This window comes from Mustela nigripes, chromosome 7 (genome assembly GCF_022355385.1).
Source record: "Mustela nigripes isolate SB6536 chromosome 7, MUSNIG.SB6536, whole genome shotgun sequence".
Taxonomy (NCBI): domain Eukaryota; kingdom Metazoa; phylum Chordata; class Mammalia; order Carnivora; family Mustelidae; genus Mustela; species Mustela nigripes.
The window spans coordinates 110,703,297-110,730,859 of NC_081563.1; the positions used below are offsets into that span (position 1 = coordinate 110,703,297).

The window sequence follows — 27,563 nt, forward strand, 5'->3', positions numbered from 1 at the left end:
CAGGCTGGCAGCACTTACAACCCACAGGCGCCCAACTGCATGAAGGGGCGTCCCCTGGGAAATGGCCGCTGGGCAGCTGCCCTTGGCAGGCACGTGCCTCTGCTGCCCTCATGCGGCCAACATGAGAGGTGCCAAGGGATCCAGCCCTCCTCCCTTGGCAACCCAGGGACCCTTCCCTCCAGGTGCCTCCTGCCCAGGTGCCAGGAAGGCTGCAGAGCCCTGGGGTTTCCTTCTGGTTCGAAAGCTGATTTACACAGACTCTTCATTGCTATCAACAGCGATGAAGCAGGCACAAAAATACACAGAATAAAATGTTACTCCATCTCCAAAGGGAAGCATTTTTTAAATGATTCTGCACAGCAGAAAGAAATCATTCTTAAGTCAATCTACCAAGACTCCATCTTAAAACCTCACTCTAATCACGCTACCTTTTAAGCCTGAACGTGCAGCCCTCATGCAGTCCCACCAGCCAGCCTGCCTGGCAATTTCTGGCAGGTAAAGACCCCGAGTGGGAGGGGAAGGCGGAAGTACCACACCCTGCTTCCTATGAGCTAATCAATGGACTTCAATTCCTCACTTTCTACAGTCCGAAACCACCAGATTCTCCCGATTCCCTGAAAAGATGTCAATTCGAGAGGCCCACTTTGTCTGGTTTTTAGTCTTCCGGATGGTGGTGTTTTTCCTACTAGCTTAACTCGCTTCAGACAAAATTATCTCCCACCCACCCCTGCCCCCCAGGAAATTCTGCCCAGGGTAGACTAAGCCCCATCTTTCCAAACAGACCTTCCCAGGACTTGCAGTGTAGAGTAACCATAACTGCCCTTCCAGAAATTGCTTAATTGCCAGCCAGAGTTACAAATACAGAATTACTCTGCCCAATCAAATTTGCAGATCCTTGAAATAAAACATGTTGAAATTATGTTCACACAAAAAGCTAAATGCACACCAGAGTTAATGCACAGATGATGATCTCCAAGGCCATACTGACAACACTGTGATTAGATTACAACATACAGTGCCTGCCTTACATCTAGAAAGTGCAACAAGACACAAAATCACAGCTGAACACCGAACAGCTCTCCCCTGAAGTGGCTCCAGTGACACTGAATTTCAAAAATACATGGCAGGTGTAACAAAGCTATACTGAAGAGCAACTTCAACACAGCAGACCCTCACTGCCATGGACATGGTCCACATTTTTATGTATGTATCTTTCCTTACTGGTTACTAGTTTAGACTGGATTTTTAAGGATTTATCTTGATGACTTAGAAAAATACATTTGTCCTTTCTTGCTTTGATTCGGGTAGTACACAATCATAAAATTGAGTAAGTCTCTTAAAAAACAAAAGTTCACAAGATCCCATTGTGGAATGTTCCAGGAACCCCTCCCCAGGTAATGATCAGGGGATCTTCAACAGCTCAAGAAGTGCTCCAACGGCTCCAAAATAACCCTGAAAAAAAAAAAAAAGTACACCAAAAATGAGAGCAATTTTCCTCAAACTTATTTAAATCACCATAAACATGATCACTAGTATTAAAGCCAACAGTGCCCTTTATTCCTGACACCCATTTCTTGAGCACCCATTTTGCTGAGCCCAAGGCCAGCCTGGGTGCAGAGAAGCTCTGAAGAGATCCCAGGCTGGGGAGGAGGGTTGGATGTCCAAGACCGCCCCACAGGTCACTATGGGAGGTGAAGGCAGCAGGAGCTTGGGGCCCATGGCTGCCCAGGGCCCTCTGTAAGAGCCCAGAGCGGGGCTGCCTCCTGCAGAAGGATGGGAGAAGCAGCAGAGGCCCAGAGCCTCTCCAAACAACTAAGGAATGAAGCGAAGATGGGACACGAAGTGCAGTGGAGCAGGAAGGGCTGGGTGGGGGTGGTCACAGAGGGTGAGGGCCTAACTGGGCTGGGGATAGAAGGGAGAATGAGAAAAGCGTGGGATGGATTCAAGACCTGCCTGAAGAAGGGGATGAGGGCAGCAGGTCTTTCCCTTGGGAATCCTTGCTTGCATCTGGTGACAGCACCCTGAGAACAGGAACACAGGAGCAAGAGAGGTGGCAAGCAAGGAAGGGCTTCCATGTGGCCTGTGCACGGCTGAGGCTGACGTGCCCCCGGCAGCCAAGCAGCCACACCCAGGAAGCAACTGGATGTCTGGATCCTGAACAAGACAGTGGGCAGAGGAATAGACAAGAGTGCGCTACTGCCACGTGGAGAGAGGGGCGCAGATGGAAAAGCGCCGTCTGGAGAACAGAAGAGCCCCACAGGGAGGGCAGAGGCATGGGAAAGACAAGCAGCAGCGGAAGGACAATGCCAGACCACCTCCAGAAGTAGTCAAAGTCAAATACAACCAAGAACCAAGACATTAAAGCCCAAAAACAGAAAGAAAAGAATAAAGGATTGAATGTAACAGAAAATGAGACAAAACCCACTCGGGAAGAAAGAGCACGCCAGCAGCGATCAGCAGAGGGCAGTCCTCCAGCGGTCTAGAGTCCATCAAGGTTGCCAAAGGATAACCAGTCAAGCACTTTCAGAGAGAAAGGACCAAAAAAGGACAGTGGGAAGATCCTGAAAGACCCACCCCTGGACTAAAAAGAATGTGCTAAGAGTCTCTATCATAAGTCACGAAAGTCCAGTGTGGTTCCCAGGGAAAACTATTCCAAGAGAAGTCGCCTCACTCGAGAGGAGCTGCAGCCTCTCCTCTCACTGTTTCCTAGCCTTGAGCACAGGCAGCCGCACGATGTGTACGATGCGAGGTCGCCAGTATCGGCGGGGGCCGCCCCGCTGCAGAGGAGGAGGGGTCACTGAGGGACCCCACCACTGCCAGAGGACGGACCCCTGGGCGCTCCCTGTGAGACCTGGCGGTACACTTTGCTCTCCGTGGCATTCGGAATAGCAAAAGAGGAGACGAAGTGAACCATTGGAATGAGCTCCCCTGAAGACCCAGAACCTCCCACCAAGTAGAAGGCATCCGCTAACACGAGCTACCAGACACTGTAATGAGAATGGGACATAAGGCGGACAGAGAGGCGGACAGAGAGGCTGACCGGAGCCACACACAGCTTTCACAGGAGTTTGACTGCGGAGTGAGGACGGGAGAAGATTTCAAGCCGTGAGCAGCCGTGGGCAGCCAGTTTCCAGGGGCAAAGCAGTGGGCGCTCGAGGCAGAGGCCCAGGCGCCATGGGAAGGACACGGCAAGACGTTCAACCAAGACCCTAAACAGAAGTGCTTTAATCCTAGCTGTCCTGGGGTGAAGACTAACCTAAGAATCCCCACATTCCACTTGGGCAAAGGTTTTCAAGAGGGTGAAATGGAGCAGGAGGAAAATTATACTACGATGTTGACAAGAAAGAGGGTTTCTTTTTATTCTAACATAAAGCGAAATGAAACAGGTCAAAGATCACAAAAAGGAAGATACATATAAAAGGTATAAAAAACGTAATGAGGGGCACCTGGGTGGCTCAGTGGGTTAAGCCTCTGCCTTTGGTTCGGGTCATGTTCTCGGGGTCCTGGGACCAAGCCCCACATAGGGCTCTCTGCTCAGTGGGGAGCCTGCTTCTCCCTCTCTCTCTGCCTGCCTCTCTGCCTACTTGTGACCTCTGTCAGATAAATAAATAAAATCTTTAAAAAAACAAAAAAACTTAATGATAGGGGTGCCTGGGTGGCTCAGTTGGTTAAAGCAACTGCCTTCAGCTCAGATCATGATCCCAGGGTCCTGGGATCAAGTCCCGCATTAAACTCCCTGCTCAGTGGGGAGGATGCTTGTCCCTCTTCCTCTGCTGCTCTGCCTGCTGTGCTCTCTTGCTCTCTGTCAAATAAATAAATAAAATCTTAAAAAAAAAAAATCTAGCAGAAAAGTCTCTTCAATATAAAAATAATAATTTGGTACCAATTTATTAATAACATCAAAAGTAAAAAAAGCATTCAGGGTAAAAATTAAAACGAGCAGCATAGACGCTGGAGAGACGGCAAGCCCAGCCCAGCTCCCACGCTGGGGAGTAAGGCGCTCGGCTCACCCTGGGCTGTGGGACTGGTGGTGCCCGCTGAGTACAGCCCTATCAGAGGAACATGCTGCTGCCTCAGAAGTACACGGTCTTGGGGCACCTGGGTGGCTCAGTGGGTTAAGCCGCTGCCTTTGGCTCGGGTCATGATCTCAGGGTCCTGGGATCGAGTCCCGCATCGGGCTCTCTGCTCAGCAGGGAGCCTGCTTCCCTCTCTCTCTCTCTCTCTGCCTGCCTCTCCATCTACTTATGATTTCTCTCTGTCAAATAAATAAATAAAATCTTTAAAAAAAAGAAGAAGAAGAAGTACACGGTCTTACACATCAGATTTATTCAGTAAAAAACTTTTTAATAAAATAAAGTTAAAATATTTGATGACTAAACTTTCTGAAAAGAGGAACTTGTACACTTGGAATTTTAACTATGAACTTAAGCCACTTCAAAAGGAAAAAAAAGCAAATTTAAGGGAAAAAGCCACCTCTGTAGCAGTTCAAATCTTACTCTGTCAATTCCTGTAAATACTGTTAAACAGGCACTAACAATTCTGAAAAATGTTCCTGATAACACTTTAAAATCCAACAACACTGGAAACTGTTCAACTACCCCACAACCAAGGGGACAGAAGAGAGGTCCCCTCCACAGTTACGGTTCTGTTTTCCCCAAGCCGGAAAAACAGTAAGGCACTTTCCCATAGCGGGTATCAGGCAGAGCGATTCAAGGATTCTCGTCCATTTTGTCATTTCTAGCTTGTGTAGGTGTTAAGTTCCATAACGGTGTGGTTCTAATCTTGGAATAGACTTTCGTTTGTTTTTAGAACATACATCTTAAATAAGTGGCACATGAACTGCATCAATACATAAAAACGGACATCCAAATGAAAAAAGCAGAACCCAGAGTAAGTACATTTACAAAATAAGTGTAATGGGAGAAAGATAAAGGGTGGTTCAGAACAGAAGAGAACCTTAAAAATAGAGGGGTTCAAGATTTCTTAAAAGTTGCTGAAGCTCACAATTAACCAAAAACTTCCCTTGCAGTAAATCAGGTAAGAAACAGCTCTTGAACATTACAAAGTTAAACCCTGTATCATACTTTCACAAAAAAATAACTGAAGTCCATTTCAATGTTTACTTCGTTCCAACGCGGTGGGGATTGCATGCCTTTATGTCTGTAACATTATCGCAAGAAAGAAGTCGGCTTACCTCGTGTTCCGAAAAAAGTGCTTTCAACTGCCCCTTGGACCAATAATCCAAAGCATATGCCAAAAGTCGCATGGCGATCGTATTAATTCTCAAGAAATTTCCAACAAATACCACCTGGTTAATGTTCTGAGCACATCAAAAAAAGGCAATTAGTTTTCATCTTAACTTCTGTTCTCTCGTAAAAGCTACCCCAAACAGAGCACCATGTACATGGTTTTTAGCAGCAACTTGACTGCTGAGCAAAAAATAAAAAAGTATTTACATTTAAACCAGTTGGTCCAAGGCTACTTAAATTTGAACCCAGACAAACTCTGGACCGACCTGCTTCAAACCATGCCAGAAAATGTCACAAGAGAAAACAAATTAGAAAAACCATTTGTATTAAATATGACAGACAATAACTGCTATTAAAGTTTTAAACAGAAAAGTAAAAAAAATTAAGACCCCAAAGAAGGAAAGTGACACAAATAAGCAAATTATACAAGAAATATAATGGGAAAAAATTCAACCCCACCAGTAGTCGAAGAAAGGAGCATTTTAAACCTATTAAAAGCAGAACTGAAATCCCACTCCCAACCATCAGCCTAGTTAGGGTAGCATTGACGCACTCATTCAGTGCTAAAGACACCTGAATTCATAAGCCTTTGTGAAAAGCACCCTGGCAAGATCTACCAAAACTCCTGAGCAGGGTCATATCTTTAGAGAAACCTCACTCCAGAGTAAGGCCCTGATCAGAATAAAATGCAACCAGTGAAAAGCTTCGCACTTAAAAATGCATTCCTGTGGAGCCAACAGGGCAAGCAACCAGATACCCAGCTCCACATGATTGATGATGCAAAACCAAATCAAATACACAGCGGGGAAATTATGAGTACTTAAGTAAAAAATGTAACATGGTATGTACACCCACACCAACAGATCTTAAAACACCTAAGTACAGGAAAAGGAACATGCAATAAAGGAAACAGTAACTTTAACATATTCAAACGAAGAATGTTTTTAATTACTTGATGCTGATACAGTATCTTTTTAATTAAAAATGAGACAGTCTTTTTGTACCTTTCAAAGTCTCCTTTTTAAGCCACATGCCTCCATCATCTCTTTCACAGACTAACTGTAAACCAAACTGTGTAAGTGGGGACACGCGGTAGAGCTGCGCCCTCTGGGCCCCCCAGGGAAGGCCGTTCTCGGTTCTTTCATAGCCCTGTACAATGCTGCTTGACCTGAATGCTACAAGGCAGCACTGTAAAGAAGCTGAAAGCACAAAGACAGCTCGGCGGGGGCGGCAGGGAGGGCGGGCACTCCGGGGCCACCCCATCTTCTCTGGCTCCAGCAGCTTCCTCCAGAGGCCTTCCCGGGGACCGCAGGGCTCCGCAGGGAGCACAGGACCTCCAGCCAGCTGGCAATCCATCACCACCACCCACAGTCCCCATTACCGGAGTCCTGCCTGCCTTCCTACCCTCTCCCCAAAAGATATACTTTTACTTCTCGACAGTGCCAATACTCATCTTCACTGAGTAAAAAACCGATCAGTGAAGAGGAGTCTACATGTGAAGAGCTTTAACTTCCCCAATAAACAACTCCACCCCGTACGACTACACTGAGGCACCATCTGGACAAGACAGACATTGTACACAGCTGAGGCCCCTTAGCACGTTCCGTATTTTGCTCAGAGCACCTAAAGAAATCCACGTCCCCTTACTTCATTAAGGGCACACATTCTTGCTATTGAGCCAATGTTGTTGGTGATGGTGATCAACGTCGCTCTGGCGAGGTCCTCTTTACTGACTGCCTCTCGCTTCTCCTTGCTCATCATGTTTCCAAAGCTGTGAAGGGGGAGAAGAACACCCAGCAGCTGAACCAAAGGCAACTGGCCCAACAGAACTTAGAATAACATTTAAGATAAATGTGACTTTAAGAAGCTACATTGTTTTAATCTTCAAATTTTCTATTATGAAATAACAGAGCATCTGTTCAAAGAGAAACACAACTCAGAAGAAAGCTCTCAAGCATTCCGAATAAGAAAATGCCTCTCCCTGCAGCTTCTGCTGAAACCGAGCTTTGATAACAGGTCTTTGCACATCCAGTTACGATCTCCTCAGATCCACCGTAAGCCACTGGTGGCTCCTTCTGCAGCCAGAGACAGTTCCAGAAAGACACCTCTACTAGCAATCCATTCCCACCAGCACAGCCATTCCACTCAGCTGAATGGTCACATTCTGTCTGGGAAACGGCTTTGTCAGAGCGAAGCAAAAGCACAGACAGTGGAGTCCCAGAGTAAACTCCTTAAGCGTTTCAGATTCCCCTAGAACATGAAGTACTTCAAAGTACCTAAGCAGCAGAACTGCTACATTAATAACGGCTAGCAGAACACAAACCCGATCAAAAACGGAAGTGATTAACAATGCGCAAATGCCGCAAACTCAGAATGTGACATCAACAGCATTTACAAAGACCCGAAATTACCCTGCAAGCATGTCTATGTGTGATCCTTTCTCTATGACTAAAAATCATGTGTCCTGAGGGGCACATGGACGGCTCAGTGGGTTAAGCCTCTGCCTTTGGCTCAGGTCAGGATTCTAGGATCCTGAGATCGAACCCTGCATCAGGCTCTCTGCTCAGCAGGGAGCCTGCTTCCCCCCTCCCTCTCTGCCTACTTGTGATCTCTCTGTTAAGTAAATAAATAAATAAAATCTTTTTTTAAGACATCACCTGTCCCAATACACAGAAAACAACTCTTTATCTAAACGATCTGGAAATGAAATTTAAAAAACAATTCCTGGGGTGCCTGGGTGGCTCAGTCTGCCTTCGGCTCAGGGATGGCTCAGGTCCCGATCCAGGGTCCTGTTATCAGCCCTACAGCAGGCTCCCTGCTCCGCAGAGTGTCTGCTTCTCCCTCTTCCTCTGCCCCGACCCCATGCGTGCTCTTTCTCAAATGAGTAAAATCTCAAAACTAAAAAACAAACAAACAAACAAACAAAAAAACCCAATTCCCTTTATAATAGCATCAAAGAGAATAAAATACTTGGAAATATATTTAACAGAAGAAAGTATAACACTCTATACTGAAAACCACTACCATAAAACATCGGTAAAAGAAAAACAAAACTCTAAATAAATGGAAGGACATTACATCTTAGATCAGAAGACTTGATAATGTTAAGATACCAATATTCCCCAAAGTGAGCTACAAATTCAACACAATCCCTATCGAAATCCCAGCTGCCTTTCTTTGCAACTACTGACAAGGTGATTCTAAAATTCACCTGGAGATTCAAAGTACTGTTTCATGCGACCACATAGCTGAACCTTGAAAACATGCTAAGTGGAAGGAAGGCAATCACCAAAAACTCATATTCTAGGACATCATTTATATGAAGTGTCCAGAATAGGCAAATCTATAAATAGAAAATATATTAGCATTTACCAAGGACTGAGGTGGGGAAATGAGAAGTGACAGCTAATGGACAGAAGGTTTCTTTCTGGGATAGTGAAAATGGACTGAAAGTAGATTATGGTAATGACTCCACAGTTTAGTAAACATACTGAAAACCACTACATTTTATACTTTAAACAGGTGGCTTTATAGTATATACATTATAGCTCAATAAAAGCTGTTTAAAAGGAAAAAGACACACCCAATATTATCTTATTCCTGTCTTTCTTAGAACACACACACACCCTTACCTTGATGCCACAGCCCAGCCCGGCAGTCCAAACCTCTCATAGTCCCCTCCATAAATGTCTCGAACTAGTTTATCCACTTTGGTGCTATCTCCACGAGATGCCATTTCAAGAGCTTCTTCAAAAGTGGTACAGCCAGTAAGAAGACAGCAGAGACCAAAAAAAGTTCCTCCTCCAAGACTGATTAAAAACAAACAACACAGTATTACAACATTTTAAAAATAAGAACAAGAAGGTAATATTTATGAACCCAAAACCACATTCATACATCAACCCACTCTTGCGCCAACCCAGTCACGCTGATGCCTCTGGCAGGCAAGTCTGTGGGAAGACAGAAAACAAGGCGCCTGATATATACCATGACACATATTCACGTGCGCCAACAAGCGAAATGTCAAACACAGGCCTCCTGGCCCAGCCCCGTCCCCAGTGCAGTCCTAGCATCTGCTGTGTGAGGAGTCTGTGGGCAGATCCGCCCGCCACACCTGGGCCACATGGCCTTCCTTTGTCTCTCTAAACCCTGAGTCGCCGTGGCTTATCAGCACCCTACCCGGAAAAGAACTCTCCCATTAATGTGTTTCTCCCCCAAAATTACTTTTTAAAATTCACACCTGTTAAACTGTCTATCCCAATCCCCAGCTCCTTGTTCTACTTCAAGTCATCCCTAATCCTTAAACCACCAACATACTCATTCCTGCCTGCCACCTCTCCTCCCTGTTCAGCCTGCCCTCTCCCCCCGTCAGTACCTCACCTTTCTAGATCTCAGACCATCCCGTGGCTGGGTAAGTGTGCACACATACGCCTGTATGTATAAAATCGAGGCCAGGAGAGCCTGGGGGGCTCAGTGGGTGAAGCATCTGCCTTCAGCTCAGGTCATGACCTCTGGGTCCTGAGACTGAGCCCCACATTGGGCTCCCTGCTCAGCTGAGACTCTGCTTCTCTCTCTCCCTCAGGCTCTCCCCACCACTTGTTCTTCCTCCCTCAAGTAAATAATTAAAATCTTAAAAAAAAAAAAAAAAATCTAGGCTGGTTTCAAAGCTGGGATCTTGCCTTGCCTTCTCCTTACAGATGCTCAGCTTTGACTTATGGTATACGCACACCATACACTAGCTGAGGGCAAGGACTATGGGCTCAATGAGTCTGACAATAAGATATTTTACAGAACTCTGATAATGAAATCCTGAGCAGTACAGATTAAAGAAAAGTAGGTCATGATACCAGAATTTTCATAGAAAAACTATCTGTTGGCCTAATCCCAGAAAAAAAAAATGTTTTCCACATAATTTAAACAGATCCTTAAAAGTGTACTTATACACAATACCTGAAAACTCACTTTTAACCCATTACGATATCAAAAACAAGTAATAACCTTTATATAAAAGACCTACCTGGTACCCGTGACCCGCTTGTAATTATCTTTGGAATATACTGCTAAAATGCTAACCCCAGAGCCAATGTTCACCAGAAGCAGAGGGTATGGATTTTTCAAATCAAACGGTAACTTCTGACATTTTTCAGCATCGGCGGGGTTTTCAAAGTAATAGCACTGTGACCGTCCATTGAATCCAACTGAGTCAATGTATAAAATTCCTTTTACTAAGCAATCTAGTTCATCAAGTTTGCAAAGCTGAAGGTCACCTATCTGTAATGAAATAAAAATGTATTCAGACAAGCAAATACAACTCCACTTAATAAGGCACCCCTCTCCATTACACAAAGCACAGAAGTGCTCACAGATGTGGATTATTTATGCATAATTCACAGAACAGACCTGGGGACAGCACACACCTGGACAGACCCAACAAGACAGACCCACCCCCACACCCTCTACAAACAGCCTTCTCGGTGGAGACTTATGCTGAGACCCAAGCACAGGGACCAGGAGTCAGGAGCACAGGTCAGATCACAGCCCAAGCAGAAAGCTGACTCCAAGAAATTCAAGTGACTCAAACACCTGGTGACACATGGCAGGAGACATAAGAACTCTCATGTCTCTCTTCTGAAAGACCATCTTCAAGACTGGAGCAATACCAAAGCAGGCCACACTTTATTATTAATAAACTGATGCCAGAGGCAGAAAAATGTTGAAGTAGAAGGTGAGATTTTTCACTACCTAAACCGATTACAACCCCTGGAAGATGGGAAAATTTTAACAGTATCAAAATTTACAACAGTGTTATCAACTTCATTCCATTTAAATAAACGACTGATTGTTATTCATATTAGGGAGCACTGTACAGCAATGGAGAGTGAAGGGGATCTTTAGTCAATTAAGAACTGAAGTGGGAAGAACTCCAGGGTATGTTGTCAGTCAAAAAAGCAACTGGAGTAACATTTCATAAAGACCCTATCTGCCTGTTACTAACGCCAAGTTTATATGCACACGTATGTGTCATACATAGTCATGCCCAGATAATTAGGAAGATACATCAACTTCTGACAGCGGTAACTCTGGAAAGATGGCAGAAACCCCACTTCACTCCCTGGACTACTAACCCATGTGAACGTTTAGGGACGTTTATAGGCACGGAGACTCCGTATATGCGCAAAGGGAAAATGGCCTCCACTTGCTGAAAGCACTGATTTCTACCTAGAACTAGGTCTAGCCCCCAAATTCTCCCCCTTTATTCTACTCTCACTTGATTACATTTACCCTCGACTTATTCAGATCCGCCGCAGAGAGGGAAGTTAATAGGTACCTTCATATTAATCTTTAATTAAAACACCTACCTGGTACCCCTGACTCGGGTAAACCACTGAAAACCATCCCTAAGTAGGATCTGCAATTCCTCCTCAGACCAGACGCAAGCTCCTGGAGGATGCATCACCGTCCCTGCTGTAGACCTGCTTGTGCCCTCCCTGGCTGTCATGAATTCAAAACCGATTTCCTGACACGTGATCTCAAGTGCCAGCATTTCCACTTTGAACTTTCCATCACTTTCATCACTTTCCACTGGCCCAATCAGCTGGTCTTTTTCGTCCTAGAATTTCTTCCTCCTCCTTCCTCTAACTCCTGTCATCCTGCAGTGTCCTGCTAGCTCCTATCAAATCCCCACCTCTAAATGAAAAAGGACTCAATGCACAGCTAACCTCACTAATGCCAGGTATACAGAATGTGGGTACTGTACCAACAAGCAAACCCATTATGTGCCCCTGAAATCTGCATTTTTAAAAAAATTTCCATTAAAATGGCAACAGGGTAGGGGCGCCTGGGTGGCTCTGTTATTAAGCATCTGCCTTTGGCTCAGGTCCTGAGATTCTGGAACTGAGCCCCTCATCAGGTTCCCTGCTCAGCAGGAAGCCTGCTTCTCCCTCTCCCCCTGCTTGTAAAAATCTTAAAAAAAAAAAAAAAAAATTTAAAAGGCACCACGGTAAACTCAGTATTTTAAAAAATATTTCACTGTGGCTTATTAAATACTAGTCACCCCTAATGCAGAACAAACAGCATTTGGCGGCCATTCCATTTTCCTAGTTTTTAAGGACAGCACTGGTGCAGAGATGAGAAACCCCAACCGCCTAAGAACCAATTCCTGAGGTCCAAAATCCACTCTGCACCCTCCCCTTAAATTACCACACAATGCTGTACCTCTGGTAGCAACCTGAATGATTTTCAAATATATTCCAAAGGGCATCTCTACAGGGTCCCAGAAAAAGATTTTCTCCGTTACCTATCAATGATCCAGAGTCCACTATGAAGCTTCCGCAAAGGAGGGGACCGTCTCTCCTCCAGCTACACTTCCCCTTTACTCACGGGTGGAAGACAAACCACTGAAAACCAACAACCAAAAGAAATTCAAGCAAAGAATACAGAAACTTGTTAAAAAAAATCATGCCAATTCTATATTATGATTAAAGTCAGGAGACAGAAGACAACAAAAAAGAATAAGATCACAAACCAAACAATGACACGTGTAGAAAAAAGAGGTAGAATGACAAAGGAAAAAGCAGTTCTCTAAAATAACATTCTCATTAGTGGCATTAAAAACATGGCCACTGAAGATATTTTCAATCTATACTGCACCCAGAAGGTCCAGGTCTCGGCCAACTCACTTGTCCTCTCTCCCTCCTAACCCACCCCCACATCCACCTCAAAGGACCCAGCCTCAAGACTTTGCAGTGTTCACTAAAAAGAAACAAAAGCAGGTACCCACTGGCGCTCCCGCAGTGTCACACATGATTCAGACTCCTGCAACATGAGCACAGCACAATACGCATCAGAAGGCATTTGGGGAGAGGAGGCTCCACTGCTAACCATTTCCAACTACCCCTGAGACCGAATAGCCACTGCTTGGGACCAGAGTTCTTGTTGTTTATAAATAGTAAGCCTGCCAGGAAACAACTGAGCGGACAGGAGAAATTATGTGGTAGATGAGACGGGATACAACACTTGAAACGACATTTGAAGAAATGAAACAACATTTTTAAAAATTATTTTTCTTAATTTTTTATTTTTTTAAAAGATTTATTTACTTATGTATTTTTATTTGAGAGAGATAGCGAGAGAAAGAACACGAGCATGGGATAGAGAGAAGGAGAAGCAGACCCTACTGAGCAGGGAGGCCAACTCCCAGGGCTCGCTCCCAAAACCCCAGGATCATGACCTCAGCCAAAAGCAGAAGCTTACCCAACTGAGCCACCCAGGTACCCTAGTTTATTGTTTTTAAAGTAAGCTCCATGCCCAACATGGGGCTTGAATTCACAACTCTGAAACCAAGAGTCACATGTTCTACTGAGCCAGCCAAGCTCCCCAAAATTATTTTTCAATCTCATTGTTCAAGAGGGGTTTTTTTGGTTTGTTTGTTTTTTTAAGTTTTTATTTATTTGACACAGAGAGAGATCACAAGTAGGCAGAGAGAGAGGGAGAAGCAGGCTCCGCTGAGCAGAGAGCCCGATACGGGGCTCGATCCCAGGATCCTGGGATCATGACCTGAGCCAAAGGCAGAGGCTTTAACCCACTGAGCCACCCAAGCGCCCCGAGGTTTTTTTTTTTTTAACAGTAATCTCTACATCCAACATGGGGCTCAAACTCATAACCCCAAGTTCAAGAGGTGCATGTTATTCCAACTGAGCCAGCCAGACGCTCCTCACTGCTCAAGATTTAATTTAACATGTTCCTCAGAGGTAGTTCTTCAGTCTGCTTATCACAGCTTTGCTATTTCTGCAACACTACAAGAACAACAAAATGCCATGCTTTAGGTGGTTGATCCTTATCTATCAACTTATCTGAACTGGGCAAAAAGTAAACGCTACAACAATCTCTAGACAGCTAACTCCTGACTACCACTCATTTTCATCTATCTAATCTTAATCGGACTCAAGAAAATTCAAGTTCTATCAGAAATGATTCCACCACTTGCTATTGGTATTACTTTTAACAATCAGATTACTAGCGCACCTGGGTGGCTCAGCTGGTTGAGCGCCCGACTCTTGGTTCCTGCTTGGGTCATGATCTCATGGGTCATGGGTCGTGGGATCCAGCCCTGTGTCAGGCTTTGTGCTCAGCAGGCAGTCTGCCTGAAGATTCTCTCTCCCTCTCCCTCTGCCCCTCCTCTGCACACACTCACACACCCATTTGCTCTCTCTCAGCTAAATAAGTCTTTTTTTAAAAAATCAGATTACCATAAGTTGTATATAAGCCAAAAAAAATACATACTGTGAGAAAATCCTTCTCAAATTTGTATGCTCCACCTCCAGTGGCACAAAAGACAGTGTGGAGACTCGAGAAGTTTTTATCTCTGCCCATCTGAATGAAAGCAGGCATGTCGTGAGTGGGAAAGCGTATGAAGTGCAGATTGCCCTTGCGTCCACACAGAGTCAGGTCCTTCAGCTCCAGGTGCACGTCCCGAATACCTGTGGACCCATATGCCACGTTGGAGGTCAGGTACTTCCGAATGCTTTTAAGACTTTCCACCTCTTCCTCTTCTTCTTCAGCAGTGATGTCTTTGGGTTCAAAATAAACCAGCTTGACCAAGGTTCCACCAATATCCAAGCCAAACCATGGAAAAACTAAAGGGAGAAGGAAAAAAAAAGTCAGAACAAATTTTTTCTTGAAAACTAAACATATATGTACTAGATTAGCAACTTATTCATACCTTGAGGTTTCCAAGGACTATAAATACAAAAAGGGGTTGGGGGGGGGGGGTAGGATTCTGATTTGGAAATCTTAAAGAAAGAATAAAAAATCAGAACAGTGGTCCAACCCAACCCAACCCTCTTGTAGAGGAAGCCCAAACTACACTTTGAAATATTAAAAAACATCAAAGTGACTACCCATGACCCTCAACTCGGGGGGGCAGGGGGGGTAGAAAAAGAAAAAAGATTGAGAATGAAAATCTATATCCTTCCCCTTTGCTTAAATAAAAAAATGCTGAGGGGTGCCTGGGTGGCTCAGTTGGTTAAGCATCTGCCTTTGGCTCTGGTCATCTCAGAGTCCTGGGATCAAGTCCCGCATCGGGTTCTCTGCTCAACGGGTAGCCTACTTTCTCTCTCTCCCTCTGCGCACCCGCTCTCTCTGTCAAATAAATAAAACCTTTAAAAAAAAAAAGAAAGAAAAAGAAAAAGAAACAAAGTAAATGAAACGCTGAGGGATGCCTGGGGGCTCACACAGTTAAGTGTCTGCTTTCAGCTCAGTTCCTGATCCCAGATTCCTGGAATCGATCCCTGTCAGCAGGGAATCTGCTTCTCCCACTTCCTCCGCCCTTCCCCTCCGAGCATGCGCTCTCTCCTGCTCTCTCCAGTAAATAAAATCTTTGCTTTAAGATTTTACTTATCTATTTGACAGAAAGAGAGCACAAGTAGGCAGAGCTGCAGACAGAAGAAGAGGGAGAACCAGACTCTCCACCGAGCAGGGAGCCCAACATGGGGTTCGATCTCAGGACCCTGGGATCATGACTTGATTCGAAGGCAGCTGTTCAACAAACTGAGACACCCAGGCGCCCCCCCAAATAAATAAAATCTTTAAAGATAAATACATAAATTAAGAAATTAATTAATTAATTATTTTTTTTAAAAAGAAGAAAAAATGCTGAAACTTTTTTCAGAGCTCCAGTTTACTATGCAAACTAGGGGTGGAGGAAATTCCCAACCCATGTAACATGTAACCTTCAGTGGTCAATTTGTCCCTCAAAACCTGATGTAAAAATAAAAGGTTTAATTTTTTTTTAAGATTTTATTTATTTATTTGGCAGAAAGAGAGGCAGGGAGAGAGGGAACATAAGCAAGGGGAGTGGAAGAGAGAGAAGCAGACTTCCCACTGAGCAGGGAGCCCAATCCAGGGCTCAATTCCAGGATCCCGGGATCGTGACCTGAGCAGAAGGCAGACGCTTAATGACTGAGCCACCAAGGCACCCCAAAATAAAAGGCTTCAAAGGACTTTAATGGAATAGGCATTTCAGAGTTATATCTGTTCCCACACAAATCCTTCCCAAAAAATGGCTTTGGGAGATCAAATGAAGATGGACTGCACAGACATGCATGCCTTGCCCTCCCAGCTTAGATCACAGAAATTACTAAAGATAGAGGTATACGCATATATTATTTTCCAAAATAGTTCTGGGAAACAAAAAATGATATGATCAACAGAACCAGGTTGACAGAGACAGTAACTGTTCAGAACCCTCAAAACAAGAATGCTGTAAAAACTGGGAGTAGCTATGAATACTGGGGGAGCACAAGGGTGCTCCATAAGCTCTACAGAGGGCTAGCTGCCTGGGGAAACAGGAGCAGGCTCTGGGGGTCAAGGGTGATCTGGTGGGGTCATCTGGTGCAACTGGACAGACTAACCATTTCCTCACCTCCACCCTCCCTGGCCGCCCCCACCAGAGGCAAAGTCTTCACTAAACACAGGCATTTAACCCAAAGACTCAGGATGGCACCCAAGTAGCCACTATCACTCAAAAGAAATGAGGAGCTCCCACACCTGGCCACATATCCCTACAGTCCATCCTGAGAGTCTGGCAAAGAGACACTACATCCACTGACAGAACAACAATCCTCAAAACAGAGATGCCCATTTTACAAATTAGAATCACCAAAAGGGAAATCTACACCACAAAAATGAGAAACATCTGAGGAAAGAGTTGTAGGAACAAACAAGAGACTTAAAAATAATCATAAATATCCTCAGAGGTAAAATGAGATCTCATCCATGAAAAATGAATAAGCGGGACGCCTGGGTGGCTCAGTCAGTTGCACAGCTGCCTTCAGCTCGGGTGGTGATCCCAGTGTCCTGGGATGGAGTCCCATATTGGGCTCCTTGCTCGGCAGGGAGCCTGCTTTTCCCTCTGCCTCTGCTGCCACTTGGCCTGCCTGAGCTCACTCTCTCTCTCTCTGGCAAATAAATAAATAAGATCTTTAAAAAAAAAAAAAAGAAAGAAAGAAAGAAAAATGAATAAGCTACCACAAGGAAAAATCAGAAATTAAGAAATGATTTGCCACCTGTGGTTTTGACTACAAGAATGTATATGTGACAGAATTATACAGAACTAAATATGCATATGCAAAAGAGTTTATGTAAAACTGGTGAAATCTAAGTAAAGTCTGTGAACTGTATCAATGTTAATTTCCTAGTCGCTGGGGTTGGGGGGGAGGGTGTGAAGCTTCTAAATCCAAAAAAGATGAATCTCAAAAACAGGCCGAGTAAAAAGCCTCATACAACAGGCTACATACTATATGATTCCATTTCTATGAAACCCTGAGAGATGCAAAGCAATCATTTCTGCATCTGATAGAAAGTATATATATTGTAGGCTGGGAGAGGAGGGGAAGGAAGAACTATACAGGGGAAGGAGGAAACTTTCTGTAGTAACCCAAATCTTGATTGCTGGAGATGAGGAGAAAGCTTCATGGGTGTATGTATCTGTCAAAATGCATGGAAGTGTACACTTTTTTTTTTTTTTTAAGATTTTATTTATTTATCGGGGGGGGGGGGGGGGCGCAAGCACAGGCAGACAGAATGGCTGGCAGAGGCAGAGGGAGAAGCAGGCTCCCTGCTAAGCAAGGAGCCCGATGTGGGACTCGATCCCAGGACGCCGGGATCATGATCTGAGCCGGAGACAGCTGCTTAACCAACTGAGCCACCCAGGCGTCCCGGAAGTGTACACTTTAAATGGGTATAGTTGCTTGTGTGTAGATTACACCTCAACAAAAAGTTTTATAGAACAAAAAAAGGAACAAATCTATTTCCAAAATAAAGCTCAACCAATATATTTAACAGCAAAATGGGCACAGAAAAAAACAATGGAAAACAAAAGTAAGAAATTCTCTCAAAATGCCTGTCAAGTATGAAAGAAAGGTAGATATATATATATAGAACTAGGAAGTCCAATATTTACCTTCTCTGAGTCCCAGAAATTTCCTGGAGGAGGAAGGGAAGGAAAGACATAAATCATCAGGTTCACTAAGTGTTAAAGTGGAACCAAGTACTGGAGGCAGGACAGGCTTGGACATATGCTATTGAAATTTCAAGAAATCCAAGGCGCCTGGGTGGCAGAGTTGGCTAAGTGGTTGCCTTCAGCTCAGGTCATGATCTCGGGTATCCGGAATTAAGCCCCATGTCGGGGTCCCCACTCAACAGGGAGTCTACCTGTCCCTCTCCCTCCACCCCTCCCCAGCTCATTCTCTTGCTCTCTCAAAAAAAATTCAATAAATCCTTTAAAAAAAATTTTTTTTTTTAAGTAAATGTCAAGAAATCTAAAAACTTCTAAAGACTGCATCGACATGGTTGGAACTGGAAGGGATTAGGCTAAGTGAAATAAGTCAAGCAGAGAAAGACAATTATCAGATGGTTTTACCCATATGTGAAACACAAGGAATAGCACAAGACCACAGGGTAAGGGAGGGAAAACTGAATGGGATGAAATCAGAGAGGGAGACAAACCATGAGAGACTCTGGATGCTTGAACCAAACTGAGGGTTACAGAAAGTGGGGGGAGGGTGGGGGAGGGTAACCAGTGATGGGTATTAAGGAGGGCATGTGTGGTGATGGGCACTGGATGTTATATACAACTAATGAATCGCTGAACACTATCATCAAAAACTAATGATGGACTATATATATGCTGGCTAACTGAACACTAAAAAACAAATTTCCATACGATCTCCGATATGAGGAAGGTGAGAGGCAAAGTGGGGGATTTGGAGAGTTGGGAAGGAAAAAATGAAACAAGATGGGATCAGGAGGGAGACAAACCATAAAAGACTCTTAATCTCGCAAGACAAACTGAGGGTTGCTTGGGGGGTGAGGGGGGTTAGGGTGGTTGGGTTACGGACATTGGGGAAGTTATGGTGAGTGCTGTGAATTGTGTAAGCCTGATGATTCACAGACCTGTGCACCTGGGGCAAATAATACATCATATATTAATTTTAAAAAATTTCCAAAGGGAAAAAACTGAATTCCTAGAAAGATACATAAATCACATAAATGTGGAATTAAATTTTTCATCAGCAACATAGATGCTAAAAGACAATGGAATAACTGGCTTCAAAGTCATAAGGAAAATGATTTTGAAACATATCCAGCCAAATCAGCTTTCAAGAAAGAATGAAAAGAAATGTTCACACATGAAAGAACTCAATGTTTACTACTTAAAAACCTTCTCTGAAATAATTAGTAAATGCATTCCAATATAATTTAAAAAGCATCCAAGAAGGTATGAGCTTTAAGAAATGATAAGCAAAGGAAGCAGCAATACATGTGACTTTAAAAAAATCAGCAATCTGGAGTTAAAATACATGATTTCAACACCGGAAGTTGAAGAGGGAAGAGAATGGAAAGGGAAGTGAAGCAAACTGCAGTTCTGTCTTGATGCGGGAGAGACCATACATGTCCTGATTAATTCTAAATAAGCAGAATGAAGTGATGGTTTAAACCCATCAAAATTTACAAGTAACTCCAGAAGGAAAAACAAAAACAAAACACAACAAAAAAAAAAAACCACAACGAACATATAACCTTCAAACTATGGAAAAAAATCATTTCAAAAACAAAGGAAAAATATGGCAAGCCCAAAATAAAAAAATAGGAATGGGGGTGCCCAACTGGCTCAGTCAGTTAAGTGTCTGCCTTCAGCTCATGTCATGATCTCTGGGCCCTGGGATCAAGCCCCACCTCCAGCTCCCAGCTCAGCATCAGGATCCCAGCTCAGCAGGGAGTCTCCTTCTCCCTCTGCTGTACCCCCATGCTCTTTTTCTCTCTCAAATAAATAAATAAAATCTTTTTAAAAATTAACATAAAAGTATCAGTAATCACAAATCAGTCAAATTTTCCTTGTAGACTAAAGAGGAAATGTGATTATATGCTTATATAAAAAGATACACTTAAGATAACAAGTAGACTGGGGGGAGGAGCAAGTTGTCAGAGGAGTAGGAGACCTATCATCAGGTCCCATGAGTTCAGCTGCATAGTTAAGAAACCATTCTGAATACCGACAAACTCAGCAGAAGATCGAAGAGAAGAGCAGCAAATCTATGAACAGAAAAGTGACCACTTTTGGAAGGCAGAACCAGTGCAGAAGTGAATCTGAGGAGACATTCAGGAACACAGACATGGGGGAGAGGGGCCGGCTCCCAGCAAGCAGCAGAACAGCAGAGAACAAAATCGGAACTTTTAGAAGTCTGCTCCACTGAGGGACATCACTCCAGAAGCTTAAGCAGGGGGTGAAGCCCTCACAGGAAACTGTGGTCTCAGGATCCGTGGGGTCACAGAAAGACCCGGGGTACCTGAGTGTGGTAGAGCTCCTAGGTATTGGAGCCGGGAAGCCGACTACAGAGCTGGAGCCAAGGAGGGGGGCTCTCAGCTCCAAGTTACCTTAAACCATGATCCAAGGAACAGATGGGCCACTGCTCTTCGAGCAGGGACCCCACAGGTGGCAGATCCAGAGAGACTCCCTCCTTCCTCCTCCGGGAGGAGCGGCGCGGGAGCGCAGTGCAGGAATATGCTGGGTTTGGAGACTCCAAACGGGGCTGTGCACCAGAGACAGAGATGCTTGGTCACAGGCTGGGTGAGCTCGGAATGCAACTGGAGACCAGAGAGATGGGAGGGACTGACCACTTTTCTCTGAGGGCACACTGAGGAGTGGGGGCCCTGAGCTCTTGGCTCCTCCTGGTGGGAGATTGGGAGGCAGCCATCTTCATTCCCGGCCTCCAGAGCTCTACGGAAAGCATTTAGGGAACAAAAGTTCCAGAGAGTGAACCGGAGCAGATTGCTTAGTCCGGCCCCTGGCAGGGGCGGTGCAATTCCACCTCAGGCAAAGACATCTCAGAATCAGTGCAACAGACCCCCTCCCCCAGAAGATTAGCAATGACATCCAGCGAAGACCAAGTTCATTTATCAATGAGAACTGCAGAACTCCAGAGCTAGGGGAAAGCCACACACAGGATTCATGACTTTTTCCCCATGATTCTTTAGTCCTTCAAAGTTAAATTTTATAAACTTTACTTTTTTCTTATTCTACTTTTTAAAATTTTCCTTTCTTTTTTAACTATTTTATCTCATTGGTACCTTCTTAAAAATCTTTTTTCAGGGGCACCTGGGTGGCTTAGTCATTAAGCATCTGCCTCCAGCTCAGGTCATGATCCCAGGGTCCTGGGATTTAGCCCCACATCAGGCTCCATGCTTAGTGGGGAGCCTGCTTCTCCCTCTCCCACTCCCTCTAACTTGTGTTCCCTCTCTTGCTGTCTCTGTCAAATAAATAAAATCTTTTTAAAAAAATCTTTTTTCAGGGGCACTTGGGTGGCTCAGTGAGTTAAAGATGCTCAGTGAGCATCTGACTTTGCTCGGGTCATGATCCCAGGGTCCTGGGATCAAGCCCCAAATTGGGCTCTCTGCTTGGCGGGAGGCCTGCTTCCCCACCCCCCTCTGCCTACTTGTGACCTTTGTCTGTCAAATAAATTAATTAAAAATAAATGAATAAATAAATATTTTTAAAAATCTATTTTCATTTTCATTTTTATAGTCATATTCTATCCCTTCATTGTATTCAACCTTATTTTTTGTATACATACAGGTTTTTTCTTTAAAATTTTGGGATGCAGATTCTTCTAATAGATCAAAACATACCCTAAATCTAGCACATGGCTTTGTTGTAGTCTCCAGCCTGATCACATACTTTTCCCTTTTTTTGCCTTCTTTTTTCAACCAACTTATCAATTTCTTTTTTAGAATTTTTAAAAAATTTTCATCTTTACAATCATATTCCATCCCATCATGTTTACCCTTTTTCGTGTGTGTGTATACATATATATGTGTGTGTATAGAAAAAATTTTCATCTTTACAGTCATATTCCATCCCATCATGTTTACCCTTTTTCGTGTATGTGTATACATATATATACATACATACATATGTATATATATGTATGTATATGTATGTATACATATGTATATACATACATATGTATGTATGTGTATATATATGTGTATATATATATATATGTATGTATATGTATGTATATATTTTTCTTTGTTTAAAATTTGGGGAGGTAGTTTCTTCTAACAGACCAAAATACACCCCAAATCAAGTGTGTGGCTCTGTTCTATTCATCAGTCTAGTGTGTGTGTGTGTGTGTGTGTGTGTGTGTATTTTTCCCCCCTTTTTTCCTCCTTTCTTCTCCCCCCAGTTTCAGGTCTCTTCTGATTTGGCTAGTGAATATCTTTCAGGGGTCATTGCTACCCTTTTAGTATTTTGTTCTCTCATGCATCTATTCTTCTCTGGATAAAATGAAAAGGCAGAAAAATTCACCACAAAAAAAGAAGAAGATGGCTAAGGACCTAATCAATATGATATCGGTAATATGTTAGAACTACAGTTCAGAATGACGATTCTCAAGGTGTTATCTGGGTTCAAAAAAAGCATGGAAGATACCATAGAACCTCTTTCTGGAGAAATAAAAGAAATAAAATCCAAAAAAGTTGAAATCAAAAAAGCTATGAAGGAGGTGCAATCAAAAATGGAGGTTCTTACTGCTAGGATAAATGAGGCAGAAGAGAGAATCAGTGATATAGAAGACCATAATGATATAAAATAAAGAAGTTGAGAAAAAGAAAGACAAACAACTACTGGACCACGAGGGGAGAATCTGAGAGATAAATGATACCATAAGACAAGACAATATAAGTTGGGATCCCAGAAGAAGAGAATTAGGGAAATTCTCTGCTGTAATTTGCATAGATAGATATATAGATATAGATATAGATATAAACACCAAAGTATACACTTTATATTGGAGCAAATTACAGCAGAGAATTTCCCTAATTTGGTGAAGGAACAAGCATCAAAATCCAGGAGGTGTAGGGAATCCCCGCTCAAAATTAATAAAAATAGGTGCACACCCCATCATCTAATAGTAGAACTTACAAGTCTCAGTGACAAAGAGAAAATCCCAAAAGCAACTTGGGACAAGAGGTTTGTAAAATACAATGGCAGAAATATTAGATTGGCAGCAGACCTATCCACAGAGACCTCTCAGGCCAGAAAGGGCTGGCATGATATATTCAGAGCACTAAGCAAGAAAAATATGCAGCCAAGAATACATATCCAGCTAGGCTGTCACTGAAAATAGGAGAGATAAAAAGCTTCCAGAACAAACAAAAACTAAGAGAATTTGCAAACATCAAACCAGTCAACAGGAAATTTTGAAAAGGGTCCTCTAAACAAAGACAGTGTCTAAAAGTAACAGACCAGAAAGGAACAGAGACAATATACAGTAATAATCAATGCAATGGCACTAAATTCATATCTTTCAATAGTTACACTGAATGTAAATGGGCTAAATATCCCAATCAATAGACACAGGTTATCAGAATGAATAAAAAAACAGACCCATCAATATGATGTCTGCAATAAATTCATTTTACACCCAAAGACACCTCCAGATTTAAAGTGAGGGGGTGGAAAACAATTTACCATGCTAATGGACATCAAAAGAAAGCTTGGCTCAGGCCATGATCCCAGGCTCCTGGGATCCGATCCTGCATCGAGCTCCCTGCTTGGCAGGAAGCCTACTTCTCCCTCTCTTACCCCCTCTGCTTGTGTTCCCTCTCTCATTGTGTCTCTGTCGAATAAATAAAATTTTTTAAAAAAAGAAAGAAAAGAAAAGAAAGCTTGGGTAGCAATCCTTCTATCAGATAAATTAGATTTTAAGCCAAAGACTATAATAAGAGATAAAGAAGGACACTATATCATACTCAAAGGGTCTGTCCAACAAGAAGATCTAGCAATTTTAAATATCTATGCCCCTATCATGGGAGCAGTCAATTATATAAACCAATTAGTAACAAAATCAAATAAACACATCAAAAATAATACAGTAACAGTAGGGGACTTTAACAACCCCCTCACTGAAATGCACAGATCATCTAAGCAAAAGATCAACAAGGAAATAAAGGCTTTAAATGACACACTGGACTAGATGGACATAACAGATATATTTAGAACACTCCATCCTAAAGCAACAGAATATACATTCTTCTCTAGTGCACATGGAACATTCTCCAGAACAGATCACACCCAGGGTCACAAATCAGGTTTCAATCAGTACCAAAAGACTGGGATCATTCCCTGCATATTTTCAAACCACAATGCTTTGAAACTAGAACTGAGCCACAAGAGGAAAGTTGGAAAGAACTCAAATACATGGAGGCTAAAGAGCATCCTACTAAAGAATGAAAAAATCTTTGGGATACAGCAAAGGTGGTCCTGAGAGGAAGGTATACAGGAATACAAGCCTTTCTCAAAAAACAAGAAAGGTCTCAAGTACACAACCTACTCCTACACCTAAAGGAGCTGGAGAAAGAATAGCAAAGAAAGCCTAAACCCAACAGAAGAGAAATACTAAATAGAGACCAGAGTAGAAATCAATGAAATAGAAACCAAAGAACAGCAGAACAAATCAATGAAAATAGGAGCTGGTTTTTGAAAGAACTAGTAAAACTCACCTGGCCAGTCTTATAAAAAAGAAAAAAGACCCAAATTAATAAAATCATGAATGAAAGAGGAGAAATCACAACCAACACCAAAGAAATACAAAGAACAATTATAAGAACATATTATGAGCAACTATACGCCAGCAAATTTGACAATCTGGAAGAAATAGATGCATTCCTGGAGACATATACACTACCATAATGAACCAGAAAGAAACAGAAAACCTCAACTGACCCATAACCAGTAAGGAGATTGAAGTAGTCATCAAAAATCTCCCAATAAACAAGAGCCCAGGGCCAGATGGTTTCCCAGGGAAATTCTACCAAACATTTAAGGAAGAATTAATACCTATTCTCCTGAAACTATTCCAAAAAGTTGAAGTGGAAGGAAAACTTCCAAACTCCTTTCATGAGGCCAGCATTACCTTGATACCACAACCAGACAAAGACCCTTGTCAAAAAGGAGAATTACAGACCAATATCCTTGAGGACCATGGATGCAGAAATTCTCACCAAAATACTAGTCAGTAGGATCCAACAGTACATTAAAAGGGTTATTCACTACGACCAAGTGGGCTGCAAGGCTGGTTCAACATCCACAGATCAATGTGATACAATACATTAATAAAAGAAAGAACAAGAACCAAATGATATTCTCAATAGATGCTGAAAAAGCATTTGACAAAGTACAGCTTCCTTTCTTGACCAAAACTCTTCACAGTGTAGGGATACAGAGTCCATACCTCAATATCATCAAAGCCATCTATGAAAAACCCACAGCGAATATCATTCTCAATGGGGAAAACTGAGCGCTTTCCCCTAAGGTCAGCAACATGGTAGGGCTGTCCACTATCACCACTACTATTCAACATAGTACTAGCCTCAGCATTAAGACAACAAAAAGAAATAAAAGGCATCTGAATCAGCACAGAATAAGTCAAACTCTCACTCCAAAGATGATACGGTACTTTATGTGGAAAACCCAAAAAGATTCCATTCCAAAACTGCTAGACCTCATACAGGAATTCAGTAAAGTGTCTGGATATAAAATCAATGTACAGAAATTAGTTGCATTTCTATACACCAACAGCAAGACAGAAGAAAGAGAAATTAAGGAGTTGATCCCATTTACAAATGCACCCAAAACCTAGGAATACCTAGGAATAAACCTAACCCAAACAGACAAAACACTATAAAGCACTCATGAAAGAAACTGGGGAAGACACAAAGAAATGGGAAAACATTCCATGCTCGTGGATTGGAAGAACAAATATTATGAAAATGTGGGGCGCCCGGGTGGCTCAGTGGGTTAAGCCTCTGACTTCAGGTCAGGTCATAGTCTCAGGGTCCTGGGATCGATCTCTACATCGAGCTCTCTGTTCAGCAGGGAGCCTGCTTCCCCCACCGCTTGCCTCTCTGCCTACTTGTGATCTCTCTCTGTGTCAAATAAATAAAATCTTGTAAAAAAAAAAAATACTATGAAAATGTCTATGCTACCTTTATAAATCTACACATTTAATGCAATCCCTATCGAAATAAAAGAAATGGAACAAATAATCCTAAAAATTATATGAAACCAGAAAAGACCTCGAAAAGCCAGAGGAAAAAAAAAGAAAGCCAAAGTTGGTGGCATCACAATTTCAGACTTCAAGCTCTATTACAATGCTGTCATCATCAAGACAGTATGGTACTAGCACAAAAACAGACACATAGATCAATGGAACAGAACAGAGAGCCCAAATATGGACCCTCGACTCTACGGTCAACTAATCTTCAACAAAGCAGGAAAGAATGCCCAAGGGAAAAAAGTCTCTTCAACAAATGGTGTTGGGAAAATTGGACAGCCACATGCAGAAGAATGAAACTGGACCATTTCCTTACACCACACACAAAAATGGACTCCAAATGGATGAACAACCTCAGTGTGAAACAAGAATCCATCAAAATCCTTGAGAAGAACACAGGCAGCGACCTCCTCGACCTCAGCTGCAGCAACTTCTTCCTAGAAACATCGCCAAAGGCAAGGGAAGCAAGGGCAAAAATGAACTATTCATCAATGAACTTCATCAAGATCAAAAGCTTTTGCCCAGCAAAAGAAACAGTCAACAAAACCAAAAGACAACTGACATAATAGGAAAAAATAACTGCAAATGACATATCAGATGAAGGGTTAGTATCCAAAATCTATAAAGAACTTATCAAACTCAACACCCAAAGAACAAATAATCCAATCAAGAAATGGGCAGAAGCCATGAACAGACATTTCTGCAAAGAAGATATCCAGATGGCCAACAAACACATGAAAAAGTGCTCAACGTCACTCACCATCAGAGAAATACAAATCAAATCCACAGTGAGGTACAACCTCACACCAGTCTGAATGGCTGATATCAACAAGGCAGGAAATGACAGATGTTGGTGAGGATGCAGAGAAAGGCAAACCCTCCTACACTGTTGATGGTAATGCAAGCTGGCGCAGCCACTCTGAAAAACAGTACGGAGCTTCCTCCAAAAGTTCAAAATAGAGCTACCCTACAACCCAGCAATCATACTACTGGGTATTTACCCTAAAGATACAAACATAGTGATCCAAAGGGGCATGTGGACCCAAATGTTTATAGCACCAATCTCCACAATAGCCAAACTATAGAAAAAACCTATACAATAGCCAAATTATAAAAAGAACCTATATGTCCATGAGCAGATGAATGGATAAAGATGTTTTATACACACACACACACTAGAATACTATGCAGCCATTAA

General features: G+C 42.8%; 1 protein-coding gene across 1 annotated transcript in view; it reads right to left on the reverse strand.

Annotated features, from left to right (window-relative positions):
* Window positions 1–884: 884 nt before the first annotated feature.
* PANK2 (pantothenate kinase 2) overlaps window positions 885–27,563 on the reverse strand; it is a 38,040-nt gene continuing 11,361 nt past the window's right edge. Inside the window, exons 2-7 of the mRNA XM_059406604.1 lie at window positions 14,532–14,884; window positions 10,267–10,520; window positions 8,882–9,058; window positions 6,897–7,020; window positions 5,195–5,320; window positions 885–1,452 (exon numbers count right to left, since the gene is read on the reverse strand). Of these exons, the coding sequence (XP_059262587.1) occupies window positions 1,402–1,452; window positions 5,195–5,320; window positions 6,897–7,020; window positions 8,882–9,058; window positions 10,267–10,520; window positions 14,532–14,884 (1,085 nt within the window). The 3' untranslated portion in view covers window positions 885–1,401. The remainder of the gene's footprint in view (window positions 1,453–5,194; window positions 5,321–6,896; window positions 7,021–8,881; window positions 9,059–10,266; window positions 10,521–14,531; window positions 14,885–27,563) is intronic.